Below are 22,146 nucleotides of genomic sequence, written 5' to 3'. Positions count from 1 at the left end.
GTCATGGTCCCGGGGTCCTGGGATCGAGTTCCACATTGGGCTCCCTGCTCGGCGGGGAGCCTGCTTCTCCCTCTCTCACTGCCCTTGCTTGTGTTCCCTCTCTGGCTGTCTCTGTCAAATAAATAAAATCTTTAACAAAACAAACAAAACCTTTCTGATGGTTTTCCACTACTTACAGTAGTGGAACTTACAGTTCTTTAGTTTGACATGCTGGGCATTTCCTAATCTCCATGCTAGCTCCCCAAGTTCCTTTCCCTCTTCTATACCCAGTAAAGCCCTTGATTCAAATGAATTTCTATGGACTCAGCATGTGTTTTTACTCCACACCTGTTTGTACCTACTAGACGAAGGGTGAACATTGCTTCAAGAAGCTTTTCTTACAAATGATGTATATGTATGTGATTGAGTCATAGTGTGGTATACTCTGATGTTTTCTAATCTGCAGTCTACTAGATTATTTATTTATTTATTTTAAAGACTTATCTGTGTATGAGAGAGCGAGCAGGGGGAGGGCAGAGGGAGAGAATCTTTCAAACAGACTCTCCACTGAGTGCAGAGTCCAGTGATGCAGGGGCCTGATCTCACAACCCATGACATCACCACCTAAACTGAAACCAGGAGTCAGACACCCAATCGACTGAGCCACCCAGGCACCCCAAGATTTTGTCTTTTTTTTAATGTCAACTGTGTCCCTCTTAAATTGATTTCCTGAAGTTTGAAAACACTGGGAATTCACTGATTCTTTAACACTCCTGCCCAGGCTCCTCAGAACGGTCTTCTGATTGGTTCCCATCTGCGTTTAAGTGATTAATACACAGAAAACAGTGTATTCCTTTCCAGACCTGAGGTGAGAGGAGATAGGCTGGAGAAGAGAACAGCTGGTTTGCCTCAGGGTAGGGAAGTGCAGCCCCAACTGGTGAAGAGGTTGGGGAAGTGATGAGGAACAGTGGAGGAGGGCACTGAAATAGCTTGAGAAGTGCTTGGCTTCCCAGCTCAGGAGCAGTGGCTGAGCCTGCTCTGCCTGAATCCTGGCTAATGCCTGGAGCTCGGAGTCCTTTCGCTCTCTCCTCAGCATGGCCCTTGGCCCGAAGCAGCAGCCGTGTAGAAGCAGAAGTGGGGGGCCTTCTTGCTTCTTGGGATTCGAACTGTCTGCTGTTCCCTTAGCTCCGGTCTGTGGGTTAGGAATACGTGTTTGACGTAGAAAAAGAAAGGCCTGCTACTCAGCCTCACTCACCAAACGTCGTGAGGTTTGAAAGTGGGACCAGGTATTCAAAGGCTACTCTTACTCTTCCTGGAGCCCCATGAGCCTTTAAAATAGAACAGGAAAGTCTTTTCTTTAAATGAATATAAACTCCAAAAACTGATGCTCACCCAGTCTAAACACTCTCCATTTAATTCACAGCTCCTTGATTTACAAAAAAGAAGCCACGTAATCCGTCCGTATATGCTTTTCCCTTAATCATCATCTACTGTTCTTTAGGGCTAGACCCAGTTTGTCAGAGGCTAACACACAATTTTTTCCCCTGTGGAGTAACAAACCTTACTGGGAAGAATCAAACGCTGAGACCTCATTTGAAGCTTCTTATGCCACTTACATTCCCCACACTAACTCCTGCCTCTCCTGCTACCATCTTGACCGTAGACTGGAGGGCCAGAGCCTTGGGGCCCAACGGACTGCCCTCTCTGGACTCAGATCTGGGAGCCCTTCTGCAGAGGGCATGGGGAGCAGTGGGAATGGAGGGGTGGATCAGACAGACCTGCATGCGTTCCTCTTGGTCGCTCTGTGACCTTAGAGAAGTTACACTGGACTAGAATTTTCTTATCTCTAAAATAGGACTTGGTTAAGACTACATGGTTAACAGGGAAAGTTGTCCACCGAGTCATTTGTAATAAACTAATTTCCTCCTTGCTCACCTTAGAGATACCTACAGCCTTATATTGACTTGTTGCTATGTGTGGGGCATTGTTTAAGTGCTGTATGTGTCATCTCATTTAATCCCCTCAACTTCCCAAGGTCTCAATTTTAGTGGTCGAGTGTCTCTTTCCAGGCCCAGGACTTTGGTCAAAGCAGAGCATACATGCTTCCTGCCATCCCTCCCTTCTGTCTTCTATATGGGTAGTATGAGGGAGTGAACCTTCTTGGGAAAAGAGGTCACATCTTTGGACCTTTACCCTGGAGATGATCGCTAGACCTTTTGTTCCCTTCGCTTGTGCAAAACACTCAACATCTTGGACAACACACCTGCAAGCAACTGGCCGAAGAGCATTCCTGGCAAAGAGCACAGTGAGTGCTTCTGCCTGGAAGCATAAGACTAAGTGGTAATTGCAGGTACAAGCAGGAAGCTCAAAGGGAATCAGAAAGAGAATAGTTTAAGATAAGGTTGGAGGTAGGCAAAGCCTGGGTCATTGCAGGGCTTAGTATGAGAGTGTACAGTCAAAACCGAGAGCGGTTGGAAGGTTATTGTAGTAGTCCCGAGGACTAGGTTCATGGCAGAGGAGACAGATGAAGATGGGTCTGCTGATGAATTGGGTGTAGGGGGTGTAGGGAAAGAAATATGACCCCCCACTTTCTGGCTTGAGCAGCTGGGGGAGGATGGTGCCATGTTCTCAGAGGGAAAGTGTGGAGGAGGTCGAGATGGGAGAATCTGAGTCATACTGCATTTTGGATGTACAGTTGAGATGCCCGTTAGTCCAGTGGAGACATCGGACAGACAGGCTAACGCACACACAGCCTGGAGATCAGGGAGGTGCCCCCAAGGAAGGGCAACACTTAGAGGTCAAGTAGAGAAGGAAGCCAGAGTTGGAACCAGAGAGGTCAGAAAAACCGGATGTTGGGAGCCAGAGAAGAGTGTTTCAGAAAAGAAAGTTGTCTGTCATGTCAGAGCCTGCTAACCCCACAAAAAAGGCCTTCGTATTTGACATTGTGGCCACTGGTGACCTTGCTGAGTGAATTTCAATAGACTAGTGGGGATGGAAGCCAGAGTGAAGTGGGTTGAAGAGTGAATGGGGGGGGGAGGACGTGGAGGCAGAGGGGTATTGATCTTTCACAAACGAACTGAGGAAGATAAATGGGGGAAGGTTTATGTTTTGTAAGGTGATAGACCCTAGAACAGGAATGCTTCGGGGAGTGATGTAGTAGATGGCTGTGTAGAGAAGGAGACACTGATGGATCCAGGAAAGGCTGCCTGAAGAATGAAATCCTTAAGAAGACAGCCAGACTAGCACCGGACATTCACAGTCACCAGCATCCATACTGACACATACAGACCCAACACCAACAGTCATGGTAATACATCACATAGACCCACAGCTAGATGGACACTTTTAGACACAGGCCCGCCGAGTCCAAGCGTACACATACACACCTGGGATCCACTTCTCTTAAACACACACACAGACACAGACACACACACACACACACACACAGAGAGAGATGACAGCCACACTGATGAAGCAGATAGATACACTCTCTGCAGCCCCCGCAACACACCCTGGTACCCACAGCCCCCTCCTATGATTTCTCCCTCAGAGGCCCCTCCCCACTTGAGAGGCAAATCTAGGCCTGGGCTGAAGAAGGACAGGGAGGTTTTATATCCAGTGAAAAAATTTTATTAAGAGAATGAAAAAGTCGGAGAGCCAAAGAGGTACATCGATTATAGGGTCAAGAGAAACAACAGCAAATACAAAATCTTCGTGAAAACCTCATGATCTCTGACATAATCTTTCTTCCCCAAGCCCCCTGACCCTCCCCCAGCCCTTTGTGAGCAAACACACCCTCTCCGTCTTGGTCCAGCTGGACATCTTGGTGCGTAAAGCAGAAAACAATGAAACAAGAATCCTCAACTCGGTATAAATAAGTTGCATTCGACATTTTTAGACTTTCAAATTTAATTACAACATACATAAATAAATAGGACAGACAGCAAGAGGACTGTGACATGCAGCCTGGATTCAAGTTCTGCAATGTGTGCTTTATCTTTGCCCCTTGAGGGCTTCCCCTGCCCACTTCTCCCCAAGTGGGATGGTCCCAGGACCCACGGGGGCCTCTCACCAGCACCCCTTTTCTGGGGGTCGGAGATGCTGGGGTGAGGGATGCCATCTCCTCAACACGTCTGGTTTGTTAACAATTTCCCCCCAGCCATAAGTAAAAACATCAAGGCCTTAGCCTCTAGGAGAATCTACCTCTGCCCAGGCACCCTGATGCACGGGGCTCAGCCTCAAGACCAGGCTTCTCCGTGCCATTCCTGTCCAAGCACTTACCAGCAATTAAGGGTCAGAAAACTGCACACACGCGGCAGAGCTCTGGGCCCTTCTCGACAAACAGCCACAGAGAAGCCACCTCCCCTTCTCCAACCTCTCACTCCGGGGTCTTGGGATGAATGTTCTCTTTCTGGCCTGACACAAGCTCTGCCTTTTAATCCTTTCGGGCCCACTCCCAGGAACTAAGGCCTCACTTCAGGCCTTGGCAACCTCTTTGGGATGAGGTAGCGGAGACAGTTACTTCCGGTGCTTGGCATCCTTCTCTGAAGCCTTGGTGTCACCGTGCCCACTGCCCGTACCGCTTAGAAACATCTTGTCCAGGCCCTTGAGTGACTCCAGCAAGTAGTTCTGGAAGGCAGTAAGGGCAGCACAGATGGCGGGCCCACCAAAGCCATGGGTGATGAGGCTAAAGTGTGTCAGGCAGCTCTGTACTCCAGGCTCCAGGATGAGTGCTGGGCGGCTGTTGCCCAACGGGGAGCGGTCTTGAGCCATCAAGTCTGCAAACTCCTTGCAGATCTGCCTGGTGGGGGAAAGGAGGGTGGGGGTTAGAGGACAAAAGTCTGAGCCTAGAGAAGGACCTATTGTGTGTGTGACAATGTTTATGTATTTATGATTGCTCACCCTGTCAATAGTCTGCAAATGATGATCATACCCATTCTACAGAAAAGGAAGCTGATTCAGAGACACTGACTGACTTGCCCAATATCACACAGCTAGTGAACAGGCTTTGCCAATACCCTATAGTCTCTTCCTGTGGATGTCCTGACCACGTTCAAAGTCCAGCTCTCCTATGTTATCCAGGAAACTTGCCTCGATCCCCTCAGCCGCTCCCATCCCAAACACCCAATTCTTCACAGAGCTTTGCCTTTGAAGTAATTAGGGAACAATGACCTGCTGAACCAATGCTGGCAGTGACCGTGAAGTGAGGCCTAAAGGCTGTGCCAAGCACTGGCCACCTCATCTGAGTCCTCACAACAAACCTACATAATCATCGTCATCCTCATCACATACGAAAGTTGGTTTCAGATAGGTCGGCCGGCCTGTGCAGGTGATGAAGCTGGGAGCTCTCCTTCCAGTCTGTGGCCATTACCCGTTTCTTTGCATCCTGCATGGGGCTCAGGCGGGAGGATGTACCCTTGTCTCACCTGTGCATCGCCATGGAACCCAGTCAGCATTTTACACATGACTGAGCCGCAGGACGTCTTGATGAGTTAGAGGACTCATGGGTGAGGGGAGCCCTGCCCTGGATATGTTTCTCCAGCAATGATAAGAACAGCCTCAAAGGTCCCATGAGACAGGGCCGTCCCTTGAGTTTGTAATTCCACTTCTGCTGCCTCAGGAGCCTGAGAAAGTCCCAGAGGACGAGGGCGGAGGTGGGATCTGACTGCATTAGGACTGCCTTAGATGGGGGACCAGATGGTGTCCTAAGCAGCAGACATGAGGGCGGGGGACACAAGAAGGTCAGTCGCAGTGGGTGGGGTTTGTGCTCGCCAGATTGTGGGGCCCTCCAAGGAGTCTAGACTTCCTCTTCTTCCCTCTCTCTGTCTTTTCTTCTAAAAACTAAATCTGAATGGAATACCAGTTCATTAAACAGGCCCTAAAGCATCCCCAGCGAACCTAGCTTGAAAATCAATGTGGCAGGTGGGGAGTCACTGAAGATTCTTGGGCAGGGGAGAAGGACACGTGCAGGAAGGCAGGGGGAACAGGGGAGCCCTGGGATGAAGTCCAGGAGTGAGATCAGCAGGCCAGAGCTGAGGCGGCAGCGTGGGAGGGGCAGTGGGGGAGCCCCCAGCAGGACTTGAAGGGGGTCACTTGTGAAGTAAGGATAAGGGAGGGCCAACTTGTGGCTGGGTGAGCACTGGTGCCCTGATGGAAATGGACAGAGCAAAAGGGCTGAGGAGCAAGGCTCAGGCGAGGGGGCATGGGGAGCAAGACCACCGTGGTGGGAATGGGGGTGGTGATGCCATAGGGCAGTGACTCCAGTTTTGCTGATGCACAGAACCCAGGTATGTTCGCGTGTCCTCGTGTGCCCCATGGTGGGCCCCGCGTGGTGCCTCACTGTGCGCACATGCAGTGCCTCTCGTACATCACATGTGCTCTTGAGTGGTGTCCACAGTGCCCCTGCCCGGTGTGTGCATCCACGCTGCCCCTCTGTGTGCCTAGTGCACGGTGCCCCAGGGCACCCCCGCGGAGCTCCCTCACTCACTTGGCGGCCAGCAGCATGCTCTTGCGGCTGTGAAGCTCCCCGGGGTCCGCATGCTGGCGGCACAGGTACTCAGCAGCTGCCTTGGCTGGGAACTCAGTCTCGCAGACGTAGCCGAAGTCTCGGGCCAGGTGCACGGCCTCTCCTGCCGGAGAAGAGAGGCAGAGCCTTGAATACCTTTGAGTCTGGAGCCTGGCCTTGAACCTCCCTCCCCCTGGCTGGGAGTCATTCTACCCCACCCCCTCCTATAGATACCTTCCTCTGGTTTCCCTCCCAGCACAGCCTCAGCCCCAAGCCCGCTGCCCTCCATTGGGACCCTAGGGGATGAGCTCTAAGCTCATGGGTGGCTGCTGAGCCCACCGTGTATCCCAGAGCCTGGGCTCGACATGAGCGAGCCCAGAGTCCCCAGCCTCCAGGGAAGAGACTCTCACCCCCTCTTCCTTTCACCCCACCCAAACACTGGCCACTCCTCTCCAACCCTCCACAAACCCACACACACAAACGAGTGCGCATGCCCAGACACATGAAGACTATACACGTGTATCACATACACCCCTTCCTTATACATGACAGTGTTAGGGACAGTCACACAGCCCCACTGGGTGACACAGGTCCCCGCATACTCACACTCACACCCACCCTCAGGCCTCACTCACCCTCCACCAGTGACGTCAGAAGTGTCACATTGGCAGCCTTGCGACGGCCAGCTGGCAGGTTGAGCCCAATCTTCTCCAGCCGTTCCCGCAGACAGCGGCCCCCATTCTTGGACTTGGCCCTTGACGTGCACAGAGAGAGACAGACACACACTCTGAAGACAAGAAAGAAGCCTATGGCTAAGTGGCCCCAACAGGCCCTTGCTGCCCTACCTGCCCCTGCTGAAGCTGGGGTCTGGCCCTGGGGATGCTCTGGGGCCTCTTTCAGCCTCGTCTCAATCTCCTTCTAACCTCACTGACTTCGTAGCCAAGGTAGGGTTGGGGGGGCCTAGCACCCAGCTCCCAGAGCCACTCAATTCCCTCTAATCCTCTCAACAGCAGCAAGGACAGCCTGGGTAGGGAAGGATAGGCCAGAATCTTGAGGTGCCTTAGCACTCCAGCCAAGCCATACACAGCTACCCAGGGACACACAGAGCCTGACATGCAGAGATACACAGGGACACACACAGACGCCCAGGGACACACAGATAAAGAGGCACACAGACGAACACACACCGAGAGCTATAAGGACACACACACACACACACACACACCACAATCGTCAGACGCACACAGAGACACGCAGACTCAGGCTCCGAGGGACACACGGGTGCAGAAGCCCAGGTCACACCGAGCCAGGATCCCAGGGACAGATGTACAGACACTTGCGGACTCACACAAGCCCCTCTGGGGTGTTCAAAGAGACCAGGAATAGAGACAACCTCACCCCTGCACAAATGCAGCCTCGACACGGAGCTGCAGACGTATAAACACACATATGTCTATATCTAGAAGTGCACGCCATCACACAGAGGAGGACACACTCTAGCCAATGCAACAAAAGAAACTCACATTCACGGAGACATATATACGCCTGACTGTCCCCTATACCACACACACACACACACACACACGCACACTCTCTCCTCACACACATCAAGACTCCTAGCCCTGAAGTGCAAATACCCCCCACCAGGGCATTAGGACTTGCACAGAGAGAGACGCACACCCAGCTATGAAGACAAACCACAGACCTCAAAACACACACACACCAGAGAGGCCTGTGTTCTGCAGGGAGTGGGCCTTGGGTCCTGGGGTCCCGTTCTTGGGGCAAAGGAGGAAGATGGCCCCCTCTCTTCACCAGCCCCAGCCTGGCCCATCCAGCCCAGCACAGGTCAGTCCTCCGTCCCTTCTCTGTGATCAGCCTTCTTTGTCCACCCCCACCCCCAGGCCCACACACCTGTGGGAGCTGCTGGAGACCAGGGCCTGCCCCCAGAACATGCACAATTCCCTAAGGAGACAGAGATGGAGAGGAGGCTGTGGCCTGGCGTGAGGCGGGCCCCTCTCTGCGCCCCGGAGAAGGTCTGAAATGATCACACGGATTTGGGCAGAAAACTGTGTGGGCTGGCCGTCCTACCTGCGAAGGACACCGCCTAGCAGGGAAGCATTGAGGCACTCGGGAGGTGAGAGTCGCCGCTGGACCTCCCCCACGGTCACCTTGTACTTGGACGTTGAGCTGAGCAGCGAGAGCCGGCCTGGCACGGAGCAGAAGACCTCACTGGGGTTCGTGATGCCACCAACCAGGCTGTCTTTGGCCAGTGAGAGGGCCGAGAGGCTGCTGGCTTTGGAGGGGATGGGGACTGCAGAATGGAAGCAAGGGCAAGGGGGAGAGAGACGACACTGAGCTGGGGACCGCAGGACGCGGACGCTGGCCAGCTGTGGAGCGGGAGCATTGAGGAAGCGCTGACTGTGTCCTGGGCACCGAGCCACATGCTGGGCATGCAGCCACATCGAACCATCCCAGTGCCTCTCAGAGGACAGTTCTACTGTCCCTGCTGTACAGAGGAAGAGACTGAGGCACGCGGAGTTTATCGTGACTCACCCAAGTCCACTCAGCCAACAGGGTGGTGGAAACAACCCGGAGTCTGGCTCCTGCACCTGGGTTCCCTTTTCTGAGTCAGGCTGGTGCGCTGTTAACTCAAACAGCCTCTGCAGAGTCCTGGAGTCTGGGCAAGTGCAATCCAAGAGAGAGCCACAAATGCGGAGGCAGGAGCTCTGGGTCACTGCCGCAGGGCCCAGCTAGGTCTGCACAAACCCAAGGAGTCCTCAGCCCCCCTTGCCTGCTTATGACCCCCACGTGCCACCCCCCCCCCCGGATCAGTGAAGGCCTGGGGACTTTGGGATCCCACATCCTGGGTGCAGGAAGATTATGGCCCCATTAGGCTTCTGGTCCTGGCCCCCTGGATGCTGAGTCACTATGGGATGCTCAAAGAGACAGGAATAAAGAGATACACCCCCACAGGCCCCTGCTCAAGAGCTCTCAGTCCGCTAATCTGTGTAGGACAGGGAAGGGACTCTGAGAAGTTAATTTTCTAAAACCCACTTGGAGGAATGCCTGGGTGGCTCCGTCGGTAAAGTGTCCGACGCTTGATCTCAGCTCAGATCTTGATCTCAGGGTTGTGAGTTCAAGCCCCGTGTTGGACTCCACGCTGGTCGTGGAGCCTACTTGAAAACAAACAAACAAACAAAACAAACCCACTTGGATACTCTTGGCCCTTAAAGAAAGTTCTTTCTGTGGTCTAACCTCCATCCTCCTGCCTGGCCTCAAAGGGAGGAGAGAATAATCGAGGTACTTGCTTCCACCTGGGCTTCTCTTCCTACAAGGAAGTGAGAGCAGGAGAGAAGGCAGTCCTTGTGTGTCTGTACCGGGAGGGACTAAGTGGGAAGCCAGAGACCAGCAGTTAACTGGGCACTTACTGTGCTATGTACTTTACACGGATCATGTCACTGAGTCCACGGAACAACCCGGGAGGGGGCTATGTTTACTATTCCCATTTTACAGATGGGGAGACTGAAGCCCAGAGAGGTGAAATAGTGTGCCTGAGATCACACAGCTGCTAGACGGAGAACCAGTAACAAGCCCTGGACTGCGGTCTCAAAGGCAGGAGCCCTCCAGCCATTCAGCCATTACTCGCTGAGCCCTGTGTGCCGGGAATACAGAAGTTAGCTAAGGCCTGCAGTTCCCAGCCAGGCAGAGCCCCTCTGCTTTTCCTGGATTTCTCTGGATGTGTGGAATCCCACCCTCCCGGCTGGAAACCTCAGTGATGCCCTCCACGCTGCCCCCTCCCGCCACATCCCTTCTGTCACTGTGTCCTGCGGCTCTCCTTTCTCCACGGGCCCCAGATGTTACAGACACTTCTCTCTACACGTGCACAGACACTCACTTCCCATCTGAAATTTGGGGCAGCTCTGTGCTGGTCTCCCTGGCCCCGCCCCAAAGGATCTTTCTGAAACACGTCACTCTCCACACTGACACCCATCCGTGGCCCTCACTGTCCCTCGAATCAGATCCCAGGACGAGGTGGCCTAACCTTCAGCGAGTGCCAACTGTACACCAAAGTGTTTTACACAAACAGCTCTGTGAGGCAGATGCTGTTCTCCATCCCCATTTCAAGTTGGAGAAGCTAAAAGTTCAGAGAGGTTCAGAGGGATGGCACAGCAAGCAGGAGGCGGAAATGGGTCTTGAACTCTGATCACAGACTCCGAAGTTCACATCCTTAGTCATCCTAGCGCTGTCCATGGAATGCTCTCCTTTGCCCACTTTGTGTCCTGGCTGCTGCCTACCCCTCTTGCCTGGTCCCCCATCTGTCCTTTAGGCTCTGATGAACAGAAATATACTATATTATATATATACTATGTACTATATATATAGTATATATATACACACACACACATTATATATATAAATAGAATATAAATTTAAATTTAAATGTTCTGGTAGCTCCATTTTAAAAAAGTAAAAAGAAACGTGAGGTTAATTTTAACATATTTTATTTACCCCAGTGTGTCAAAAAATACTATTGTGGAAACATGTCATCAATATTTTAAAGATTATTAATGAGCTATTTTACATTCTTCCCTTGTACTTAGCCTTCAAATTCCAATGCTTATTTTACATCTCCAGCCCATCTAAATTCAGACTTGCCACATTTCAGGTGCCCAACAGCCACACGTGGCTGGTGGCTCCCACCGTGGACAGCACAGCTCTAGACCTCTAAGAGGGGTAACGAGGAAGCCTGTGGGGAGCAGGCGCCACCCTACAGGAGGCGGCTGCTTGGCTGGGGGTTACCATGCAGGACACACCAACATTGCCAGAACTCCCGCGTTATTTGTTTGCTGATGAAACCAGGATCCTGGATTTCTCTGTGAACTCAGGATTTTTAAACCTTGGCAACCGATTCAAAAAAATTTAAAAAGCCAGCATAGGCCACACCTATGCCTTGCCTCCTGGGGTGGGGGATGCCAGGGTGCTAGCTCTTTGGGCCCCACAGAAGGGCTCACTGTCTCCGTATTCCTGAGCAGGCCCGTCCTCCCCAAGCCGCAGCGTGGGCACCGGGCACTGGTGCAAAGCTTCCTGGCTGCTTTCCAGGCCCACGACCCCAGCCCCTCTCACCCTCTAGCCCTGACCTCATCGCACTTTACGTCTGATTCCACCGCTGTCTTCCCCATTAACGAGGAGTGGGCCTTGAGGGCAGGGACTCAGCGCAAGTGGGCCTCAGTGCATGTGGGATAAATGAGTGGAGACCTGAAATGGACAGAAGAGTGATGGCCCACAGCCCAGACTGGGGGAGAGGGTGGGCATCGGGAGAACCTCGTCCCTGTCTTAGCGATGGGTAGTAAAACAGCCCTTCCTCCCTGGGTCCCCGCTCGGGTACCAGAGAGGGGCCAAGAGGTTACGGACGGGGCGAGTGGAAGAAGTGGAAAAGGGCAGAATGTGGAGGGAATGAAGAGCACACATTCTACCCCAGGCAAGTCTCTGTCCCCAGAGCAGGACCAACCAGGGGGAGGCAAGTGAAGCACTTGCCTTGGGGGCAAAAATCTAAGGAGGCACCAAAAACTCAGCAAGCAAGATAAACAGTATTTTAATGCAATATACATTGAGGAGGGGAGGGGCAGAGAGAGAGAGAGAACCTTAAGCCAACTCCACGCTCAGCACCGAGCCCCGCTCTGGGCTCAATGTCACGACCCGGAGATCAGGACCTGAGCTGAAAACAAGAGTCGGACGCTTAACCGACTACACGACCAAGGTGCTCCTTTAAGGCAGCATCTTGAAAAATAAAAAGTAATGTAAAAAAGACCTGGTGACAAAAATCAACGTTTTAATCAGAAACAGTGTCTGATGCTGCTCTCGGCTCCGCCCTGCCTCGCTGCCCGCTTCTTAGTCCCAGCCCCTCCCAGAGTGAGGGGCAGAGACGTCCTAACTCAACAGACACAGGGACACGAGACAGACAGACAACGGGAGCCATGCCCACCTCCTGCTCCTTGTCTCCCAGGCCTGTATGTGGTTCCCTCTTCACCCTTGTCCCTCTCTCTGGAGGGCACTTCTTTGGGGTGATGGGACTACTCTATATCGTAGTGGTTACATGACCGTATGTTTGGATTTGTCAAAATGTAAAATAAATGCAGGCGTAACGTTATTTATACCTCAAGCTTGACTTTAAAAAAAGAACAACTACAAATTGATGAATTAAAAAACTAAAAAGAAGCCTTTAAAAAGGGGGGGGGGGCGCCTGGGTGGCTCAGTCAGTTAAGCATCTGTCTCTGGCTCAGGTCATGATCCCAGGGTCCTGGGATCGAGCCCCACATCGGGCTCCTTGCTCAGCAGGGAGCCTGCTTCCCCCTCTCCCTCTGGCTGCCACGCCCCCTGCTTGTGCTCTCTCTCTGTCAAATGAATAAATAAAATCGTTTTTCAAAAAATAAGTAAATAAAAAGAAGGGCAGAATGACCATTCTCCTTCCCATGACCCCTAGCCAGAGAAAGCAGTCAGAAGGAACAGAAAATTCTCTCCTCCAGCAGCCTCCTCCATCCCAAACCAGGTGCTCCCTGAGGCCAGGCTCTGTATGAGGGGAGGGAGACCAAGGCTGCATGAGGCTGTTTGTGCACATGCAAACAGAGATCAATGCGAATCACAAAAATGACCACACACACCGCAATGCCTGTCATGGACAGAGCACTGAGGGCCAGACTGTGCATGTGCACACTTACTCACTGAACAAGACTGGGCCCCAGCTATACATGCAGACAGAGTTTCTGCCCCCCTGAGTTTTGCAGGGATGTGGCCACATGCATACGGGTACCTGCAAGGGCTCCTGCTCCTGTCCATATAGTTAAACACGGAGTGTTTGCCCAAGGTATGCAAATATAGGTGCTGCTAAGTGTAGGTGTATGACAGGTGGACGTATGTCTGGATATGGAGGGACAGACTCTGCTGCTCCCTCCTCACTCCCCACGCCCCACTTGTCCTTCCCCTTTTCCTCAGAGCCTCTTCCCTCAATGGCAAGAGCAATGGGACCCAAAGTTAGAGAAGTGGATGGCACAAGAAAGGGACAGTCATGGAGGCAGGAATTACACTAGCACAGTCTGCAAAGCAGGGACACTGGTGTTTGTCTCCCACACCAGTGGGGGACTGAATTCCTGGGGCTGAATGGTCCCCACTGCCTCCCCCTGCCCCCCTCCATTACACAAGCAGAAGCCAAGACACTACAGATGCAAGAGCTCCTAGTTGTCCAACCTGTCAGACAAACCCACACACTTGTCTATACACTCCGTCCACAGGTGGTAGATAACGGTCTGACTACAGAATCTGGGGAGAGTACAAAAGATTCTCCCAGAAAACTGACTACAATTTCAATTCTGTCTAGAAGAAAACATAGGAGAAAAATCTCTGTGCTCTTGGGCTGGGGAAGGAGTTCCTGGATTCAACCCTAAAAGCATGATCCACAAAAGAAAATAATGATAAAGTGGACTTCAGGAAAATCAAACATCCTTGCACCTCAAAGGTACTACCAAAAAAGCTGAAAGACAAACCATCAGCTTGAAGAAAACATTTGACAATCACATGTCTGATCAAGGATGCATGTCCAGAATATGTAAAGAATTCTTGTAATTCTATCATAAGATAAACAGCCCAACTGGAAAAAGGTCAAAATATGTGAATAGATAGCTCACTAAAAATGACAAATGGGTGGGTAATAAGCACGTGAAAAAGTGCTCAACATCATTAGTTATTAGGGAAATGCAAATCAAAACATACTGAGGTACTACCACAAGGGCTATCGTTAAAAAGACAGACAATACTGGGGCGCCTGGGTGGCACAGTCGGTTAAGCGTCCGACTCTTGGTTTTGGCTTGGGTCGTGATCTCATGGGTCCTGGGATGGAGCCCCAAGTGAGGCTCCGCGCTCAGAGGGGCATCTGATTCTCTCTCTCTCTGTCCCTCTCACTTGTGCTCCTTGGTTCCCTCTCTCTAAGATAAATAAATAAATCTTTAAAAAAAAGAAAAAGATAAGACATCATCAAGAGTAGGTGAAGAACCCTCTCGTGCTGTTGCTAGTAGAAATGTAAAACAGAACAGTCCCGTTAGAAAACCGCATGCCAGGCTCTTAAGATATTAAACACAAACTTACCATAACATCCAGCAATTTCATCCCCCAGAATTGACCTAAGAGCCATGAGGACTCACGTCCACGCAAAGACATGTATGCGAATGATTGGAGCAGCATTATTCACAGGAGCCAAAAAGTGGGCACCACCCAGGTGTCCGTCAGCTGACGAATGGATACACAAAATGTGTTTCAAGCGCGCAGTAGAGGCCTACTCAGCAACACGAAGAAAGGGGGCTACTCACACCTGCTACGACACAGATGAACCTCGAAAACATTATGCTGAGTAAAAGGAGAGATGCACCTGTGGGCATCTTTATTTATTCCATTGATATAACATGTCCGGATTATGCAAATATATAGAAAGAAAGCAGATCAGTGGTTGCCTAAGGCTGGGGGTGGGAATGAGAATTAACTACAAATAGGAATGGAGGAATTTTAGGGGATGATGATTGTGGAAGGGGCACCTGAATGGCTCAGTCTGTTAAGCGTCTGCCTTCAGCTCAGGTCATGATCCCAAGGTTCTGGGATCGAACCCTATGTCAGGCTCTCTGCTCAGCTGGGAGCCTGCTTCTCTGTCTCCTGCTCTCCCTGCTTGTGTGCTCTCTCTCTGTCAAATAAATACATGAAATCTTAAAAAAAAAAAAAAAAGACTGATTGTGGTAATGACTACACAACTATAAATTACTAAAAATCGTTGAATCATACTCTTAAATGGGTGATTTTTTAAGATCTGTACATTTTAATTCAATAAATTTGTTAAGAAATGCAAGTTCCAGGGCCATACTTCAGGGACTCTCATTCAGTAGATGTGGAGTGGTGCCCATGAAATCTGGCATTTTCTTTTTCTTTTCTTTTTTCTTTTTTTTTTTTTTAAAGATTTTATTTATTTATTTGACAGACAGAGATCACAAGTAGGCAGAGAGGCAGGCAGAGAGAGAGAGGGAGAGGAGGGAGCAGGCTCCCTGCTGAGCAGAGAGCCCGATGTGGGGCTTGATCCCAGGACCCTGGGAATATGACCTGAGGTGAAGGCAGAGGCTTTAACCCACTGAGCCACCCAGGCGCCCCAAATCTGGCATTTTCTAAATAAGCACCTCTAAGGGATTCTGATGCACATGGTGTTTTTAGCCTACACTTGGGGTACGCTGGCCAAGAGCGGGGGAGGGGAGCGGCTCGAGGAAGGCAGACCTTCCCAGCCCACTTGAGCCTCTCTGTCGCCCGCCCTTCGTGGGGCCTGCTGGTGAAGTTTCCTTCCCACTAACTAACCTTCACTCTCCTGTCCTATGTGGCCCTCAGCTATCATCCAAACCCTATCTGCTTGGGTACTGGGTTTTCAGTCTCTGGGGAGGCATGTAGAAGTGCTGGGTCAGATCCTCTCATTATGTAAAACCTTGATTTTTGTTTCTTCTGGATTTTTGGCAGTACTTCTTATACTAAAGTATTGCACTAAGATACATTATTTACAGGGCACCTGTGTGGCTCAGTGGGTTAAAGCCTCTGTCTTTGGCTCAGGTCATGATCCCAGGGTCCTGGGATCGAGCCCTGCATCAGGCTCTCTGCTCAGCGGGGAGCCGGTTTCCCCCTCTCTCTCGGCCTGCCTCTCTGCCTACTTGTGATCTCTGTCAAATAAATAAATAAAATCTTTTAAAAACCCACAAAAAACAGATACATTATTTACCTGGGGTGCCTGGGTGGTTCAGTTGGTTAAGTGTCTGACTCTTGATTTCAGCTCAGGTCATGATTTCCTGGGATTCTGCCCTGCGGGGGTGCTGTGCTGAGCCGTGAGTCCCTTGAGGATTCTCTCCCTTTCCCCTGCCCCTCCCTCCTGCTATATGAACGTTCTCTCTCTCTCTCCCTCCCTCTCTAAAGTAAATAAATAAATCTTTAAAATATATAGATATTATTTATATAATCTTTGTCTCAGAGGTGAGTACTTCATTCACTCACCAGAGGCCTGGCCTGCAGGGATTCACTGGGAAGCCCAGACCCTCCCCATCTCCCTTTCTTTCCCTAGAGCCAAGCTGAGCAGCGAGAGGGTGCCCTGGAGACCCTGAGGTTGGACCACAGGGCTACACAAAGGGGATGTTTCCCGCCCCCAACGAGGCAACCACCCACTCTCCCCAGAGGAGGAGTGATTGATCTCAGTTCTCATCCCCGAACCCCTTCCCTCCAGCTGTGGCTGCAGAACTTGAAACCCCGGCAGATTTTAACCTTTGTAAGGTAGCTGGCTTTTCCGCAGTGGAGGGCGTTTGCACATGCTGTGCCTAGGGTGGTGAAAATAGCTCTGCCCTTTCTACAACCTTTCTACAACCTCTCTCCCGGTGTGCTCAGACCTCAAAAACCATCACTCATTTATTCAACCAGCACCCATGGAACACCTGCCAAGACCGTCCTAACCTCTCCTGTAGGAAGCCCCCAGACTCAGGCACTCTGCTATCCTCCTCTGAGCTCTCACACGACCAGTACCGATCCCCCTCACCACATTTCTCAGCTAGAAAATATTCCCATCCAGGTGTGTGTCCCCCACCAGTCCCGCTTGCTTTCCGTGCTCCTGGGGCAGGTTATGAAACTGGAGGTAACAAACGTGGGCAGAAAATGGAGGGTTCCGGCCTCTCCTTGGGTCCGCCTCGGCTCCATCTGCCGCCTCCGGCCTCACTCCGTGGCTGCAAGGGGCAGCCGACAGGGAAGTGTACAGCGGGGCAGAGGCTTCGCTTCCCTTCTCCCCAGGACAAGTAAGTGCCTGGAATATGGAAAGTTTTATAAGCAAGGTCGGGACCCTCGAGAGCTCCCAGGCTTCCCTCTTTGGCGATACATCTGCGATAGGAAGACGGCTTCAGGGGTAGGGCCGGGGTGGCTGCGATTTCGCACCCAGGGCCTCGACTGCCCGGCCTCAACCTCAGCTGTCCCTCCCGCCAGGGCCTGGAGCTGCTGGAGGAATCGGATGCTTCAGCGAGCCCAAAATGACTTCCTATCATTCCAGGGTCCACGGGGGCCGCTGGGTCCCCTACTACCTCCGGCGGGCGCCAGAGGGCTTCAGGATCTTACAGGGGCTCTCGATGTCATCGGAAGGGCCTGAGGCCGAAGAAGGACGCTAATCCACACCGAGTTCCGCAGTGACGGCGCAAATCCCAGGCGAAAACTGCCCGCTGCGCGCCGGGTTCCGGCCGGCGCACCTGCTTAGCCGCAGCGGCTCCGCGCTGTCGCTCGTCCATGCGGCCCCTTAGGCGAGGACCTTCGGGGATCATCAGCTCTGCCTCGGCGTTTGCGAAGCTCGAAAGCGCCAGTACTAACCCTCTCTCCTCCCGAAGGCGCGGCGCGCGGGTGGAAGGCCGAGCTCGCGGCTAGCGAACCAGGCGCTTCCCTCCGCAGGAAGCCTGGAGCTTGCACCCCTGGTCCTTTGCCGCCGCGCTCCAGGTTGTGACTCGTCGTCCAGGGTGGCGCACCCAGGTCCCCGCGCTCCATCTCGCGGCGCTCGGCCACCGACAGGCTGGCACCGCGGTACGGCCGGTGTGCGCCCCCGCGCCCGCGCCCGGGACGCCCAGCGCAGCGCCAGCGCCCACATCAGCCCCGCCGGGCCCCGCGGGCCGCACTCGCGACACCCCCGACTGCCCTCACTGTGGTCCTGGGACCGCTGTTGGGGATTCCGGCGCACACCTAGGACCCAGAACTTAGGACAGCTGATGTCCTTTGAGAGAAACCAACTCAGGGCAATTTCAGCGCCTCCTCGCAGCCAGTTCCCAGTGCTGGCTCTGGCCTGGGGATTGGAATTTAAGGTGCTCAGAGCCCCAGCTGATCCTTCACTCTTCCCCCGGGCAGAGGTTCCCAAGCTCCTACCCCGAAGGCGGGAGTCCGGCCTCCTCCAGGGAGTCAGTGAGCCTAGCAGATCCCGCAACCCGCCCCAGCCCCCGCCAGCGTGGGCAGGAGTCCGGAACTGGGGGCGGGGACCATGATCATATCTCCTGGTGGACGCAGCCCAGGGGCAGGCTCTTGCCAACCGCAGACAGAGCTCTGCTTTCCCACGGGGTCCAAAAAGTCCACTAAGCCAAGGCAGCAGTGACTACTCCAGGAGGCCAGTTCTGGGCTTCCTCTCCACATCCACATCCCCAGGTGACACAGCCCAACACCTGGAGGCTCTCCCCTAAGTTCCGGGAAGCTTGTCCCTTCTTCTTACTCCCCACACATTCTAGGCTGTCCGACTAACTCTCAGGCCCTAGTAACCCAGTCCCACTCCTAGAAGTCCAGCCCCCAGCCCGCCGCCACACCCCAGCCTCAGTCCCAGTCTCCCGTGAGAACGCTGTGAGATCGTGTGGAGTCCAAACAGTGCCTGGACTTGAGTTCACTCTTGAAAAATGGCTGGAGCCAAATCCTGCAGGAGCTGTGCCTGCCTCAGGCACCACAAGCTTGTGTGTGTCACCAAGTTCCTCCTGGGGCACTGGCCCCAAATCTAAGGAGCCCACCCAAAGCCTGGACCCCTCTGCCTCTGTATCTCAATCTCTCTCCTTCTCACCTTTTCCTGGCATGTCTAGAATTTGGTCCTCCAGCTGGAAAATCCAGTGGAGGGCAGGTCTCAAACCCGTGGCTCCTACTAGTGCAGAGACACAAACACCCTCCCAAAACACACAGGAACTGATCCTTGCATACTCAGAGATCCTCAGAACCAGAGAACAAATTCCAGGACACAAAGACCCTGACACACACACACACACACACACACACACTCACACAGACTCCCAAACACTCAGAAATATACACCAACATAGTGGATATGCATTGCACGCCCAGCAACAGGACCACACTTACACGCCAAGAAATACCAGAAAGACACCCAGGAAAGGAACATACCAGACATGTATGGACCCTGAACTCACACAGGACATCCAGGATCAGGCAGGTCCTGACCCTCCTATACTCAGACTAACACACGATATCCACATACCAACTCCTGCAACCCTAAATGTGGAAAGAGGCTCCTGCAAGGATAGAAAATTCCCTGGGGGAAACTTGATCCCCCCCCCCATTAATTGACCCCAAGGTCCTTCGGGGAAGGAAATCTTGCCTGTTTAAGAAATGGTAAGGCACCGTAATGTGGAAATCATTTAAGGAAACCCATGGGAACTGCACACCCTTTCCCACCTCTTAGAAAACAGGAAAGTAGTTTAACTCGTTCTGCAAATTATTTCCAGAGCTACAAGAACACCCTCCCCTTGGTAGGAAAAGGCCAAGCCACACAGAGGGTCTGCTGCAGAATGAGTCCAATGGGCTCAGCCCACCCCAGACGGCAGGCCCTAGGGCCAACACATCAACCTGCCCCTCTGCTCAAGCTCTGGCCAGGACCCCAGCCTCTGCTGCCCCTCTAATGGCTAGAAGACAGCGACACAGAGGAAGCAAGCTCCACAGGGAAGAAAACAGGTCCGTGTGAGGGGAGCCTGCACCATCTCCCCCAGTTCTGCCCTGGCTGATGCAGCTGTTCCTTACCTTTCTTGATTACGGACTGGTCCAGAAGACTCATTCCCATTTCATCCATGGCCTGAAAATAGGAGAGGCAGTGGTAAGGGGGCTTATGGACCTAGTCCCCTGTCACTTCCCAAGTCCCTGCAGTCGCTGGTCCTGGTCCTGTCCGCTAGGCCCAGTGCTCTCCACCTACCCTTGAGGCAGCCACAGGCAGGGCCAGGACTCCACCAGGGGTTGCCGCCCTCCAGGCACCACGCACTGACTCAGTGCCAGGCCGCCTGAATGGACAGGCAGCATGTAACCCAGATTTGGGCTCCTCCTCGGAGTCATGAGTGAGAGGTGGCAGGGTGAGAGACGAGTGGGACGCCCGCCTTCGTCACCGTGCCTCCAGCTAGAGTCCTAAATCCCCGCGGCCGGTCCTGGCCCATCCCGGACCGTTCGGGCCTCACCTGCAGGTCGTCTAGGCCGGGCGGCGCCGCCAGCCCAGGGAGGCCGAGGGGTGCGTCTGCCAGGCCGTGCGCGCCGTCGGCTAGGCCGTGCAGGAGCCGGGGAACCGCGGCGGCGTAGTCGCGGCGCGGGTCGAGGCCCAGGGCGCGGGCGGGCGGCGCCAGCAGACCCGGTGGCTCGTCATGGGCGCGGGCGGCGGCGCGGGGCGCGGCCCAGGCGGCCTGTGGAGGCTGCGGCTGTCCCAGGGGCGCGAGGCCGCCATACGGGTCCCCGGCCAGGTGCGGGAAGGCGGCAGCGGCGTCGGGCGCCTGGCCGTAGGGCAGTGGCGGCTGCGGGTAGGGCGGCGGGAAGTAGGGTGGTTGGAAGTCGGTGGCGGCTGGCGTATGGCAGAGCGGTGGCGCCGGCCCATAGGCCGCCTGGGGCAGAGACGACAGGCGGGCCGCGCCAGCCGCTGCGCCCAGCCCGTCGGGGCGCTCCTGGGGAAGGAGAGGGGCGCGTTAGGCGACCCGCTGGTAGCTGAACGACCCCGGTCCCCGAGAGGACCGTCCTCAGCTCTCGGGGATCCGGCTGCCGTCCTGCCCGGGCCTGAGGTCTAGCTCGGAGGAGCCCGCGGGCGCGGGAGCCTCGAGCTAGGATAGGGGTGTCCGGTGCGCACCCTCACGGTTCGCAGCTGGCGGAGTCCCTGCGGCCCCCTCCTGCCGAGATTTCGTTGGAGGTGGAGGTTCGGCAGGTCCGGGCGCTCGGGTTCCCCGATCCCGCGCCCCTAGACTACTCACCATGGCAGAGTAAGTGTGCACCAGCATGGGGCGGGTGGCGCGGGGCGCGGGGCGTGGCGGCGGCTGAGCCCTCGCCCGACGGCGAGCTCCGCGGGAAGAGGCGCGGGGATCCTGTACAGCACGCGGGTGCTATTTGGGGCGGCGGGGTGCAGCCCGGCCCGCAGCCCGGCGGGCGTCGGGTCCTCAGCTGTAGGCGCCCCGGGGCAGGTCCATGGGGGCGGGACGTGGGCCGGACGGGCGCAGATCGCACTTGGGAAAGTCGGTCAACGGGTGCCCAGCGCCCGCCCTCCTTCCTCTGAGCGCAGCCCTCTCCATGCACTCCAGTTATAGTGGCGGGGGCGCGCTGGGCCTCCGGGGCGCGCATTAAAGAGACACGCTGTGGCCGCTTTCTCCCTTCTCTCCAGCGATGGTTCAAGGGGAGGCGTGGCATTGGCGCGACCCCGTGGGGTGGGTAGCGGGGCGTGAATCCAACCCCCGCTGGTCTGAGCCGCCTTCTGGGCTCAAAGCTCCAGCTGCGGTGAAACAGAGAAGGATTGGAGGCTAGGATGTAGGGATGGTGGTTTTGAATCTCAGCGCTACCGCCTTTATTTGCCTTTGAGCAAGGCACTACTCTTTCTCATCCTCAGCTTCCTAGTCTGTAAAATGGGTATCAGTCCTTTCACTGACCCCCTCACCGGACTGTGGATGGGCCATCGTCAATGTGGAAGAAGTTTGAGAGCTGCCGACCCAAGCCCACTGGCTCATGTGCACACATGTGTCAGCGTGTGATGTGTGTACGCGCCATACACACATAGAGAGCCATTACAGTCTTTCTGAATGTTTCTGGATCAAAGACCCTCTAAAGGTGCGCATTTCACTCAGCCTTCTCCAGGGGCT

The 22,146-nt window shown here is 53.9% G+C and overlaps 1 protein-coding gene across 1 annotated transcript; it reads right to left on the bottom strand.

The window, feature by feature from the left end:
- Positions 1-3,628: 3,628 nt before the first annotated feature.
- On the bottom strand, positions 3,629-21,297 carry TFAP2E (transcription factor AP-2 epsilon). Its single transcript, XM_004740813.3, has 7 exons — positions 21,271-21,297; positions 20,497-20,970; positions 20,072-20,123; positions 8,573-8,795; positions 7,120-7,238; positions 6,467-6,608; positions 3,629-4,780 (listed from the first exon to the last, which is right to left on the bottom strand). Exons 1-7 carry the CDS (start codon positions 21,295-21,297, stop codon positions 4,498-4,500), a joined length of 1,320 nt encoding a protein of 439 aa, XP_004740870.2. The 3' UTR covers positions 3,629-4,497.
- Positions 21,298-22,146: the final 849 nt, after the last annotated feature.

Source organism: Mustela putorius, unplaced genomic scaffold, assembly GCF_011764305.1.
Source record: "Mustela putorius furo isolate JIRA1106 unplaced genomic scaffold, ASM1176430v1.1 tig00003853_pilon_pilon_pilon, whole genome shotgun sequence".
Classification (NCBI taxonomy): domain Eukaryota; kingdom Metazoa; phylum Chordata; class Mammalia; order Carnivora; family Mustelidae; genus Mustela; species Mustela putorius.
Note: the sequence above shows the minus strand (reverse complement) of the source record. Positions and strands in the feature narration are given on the sequence as shown.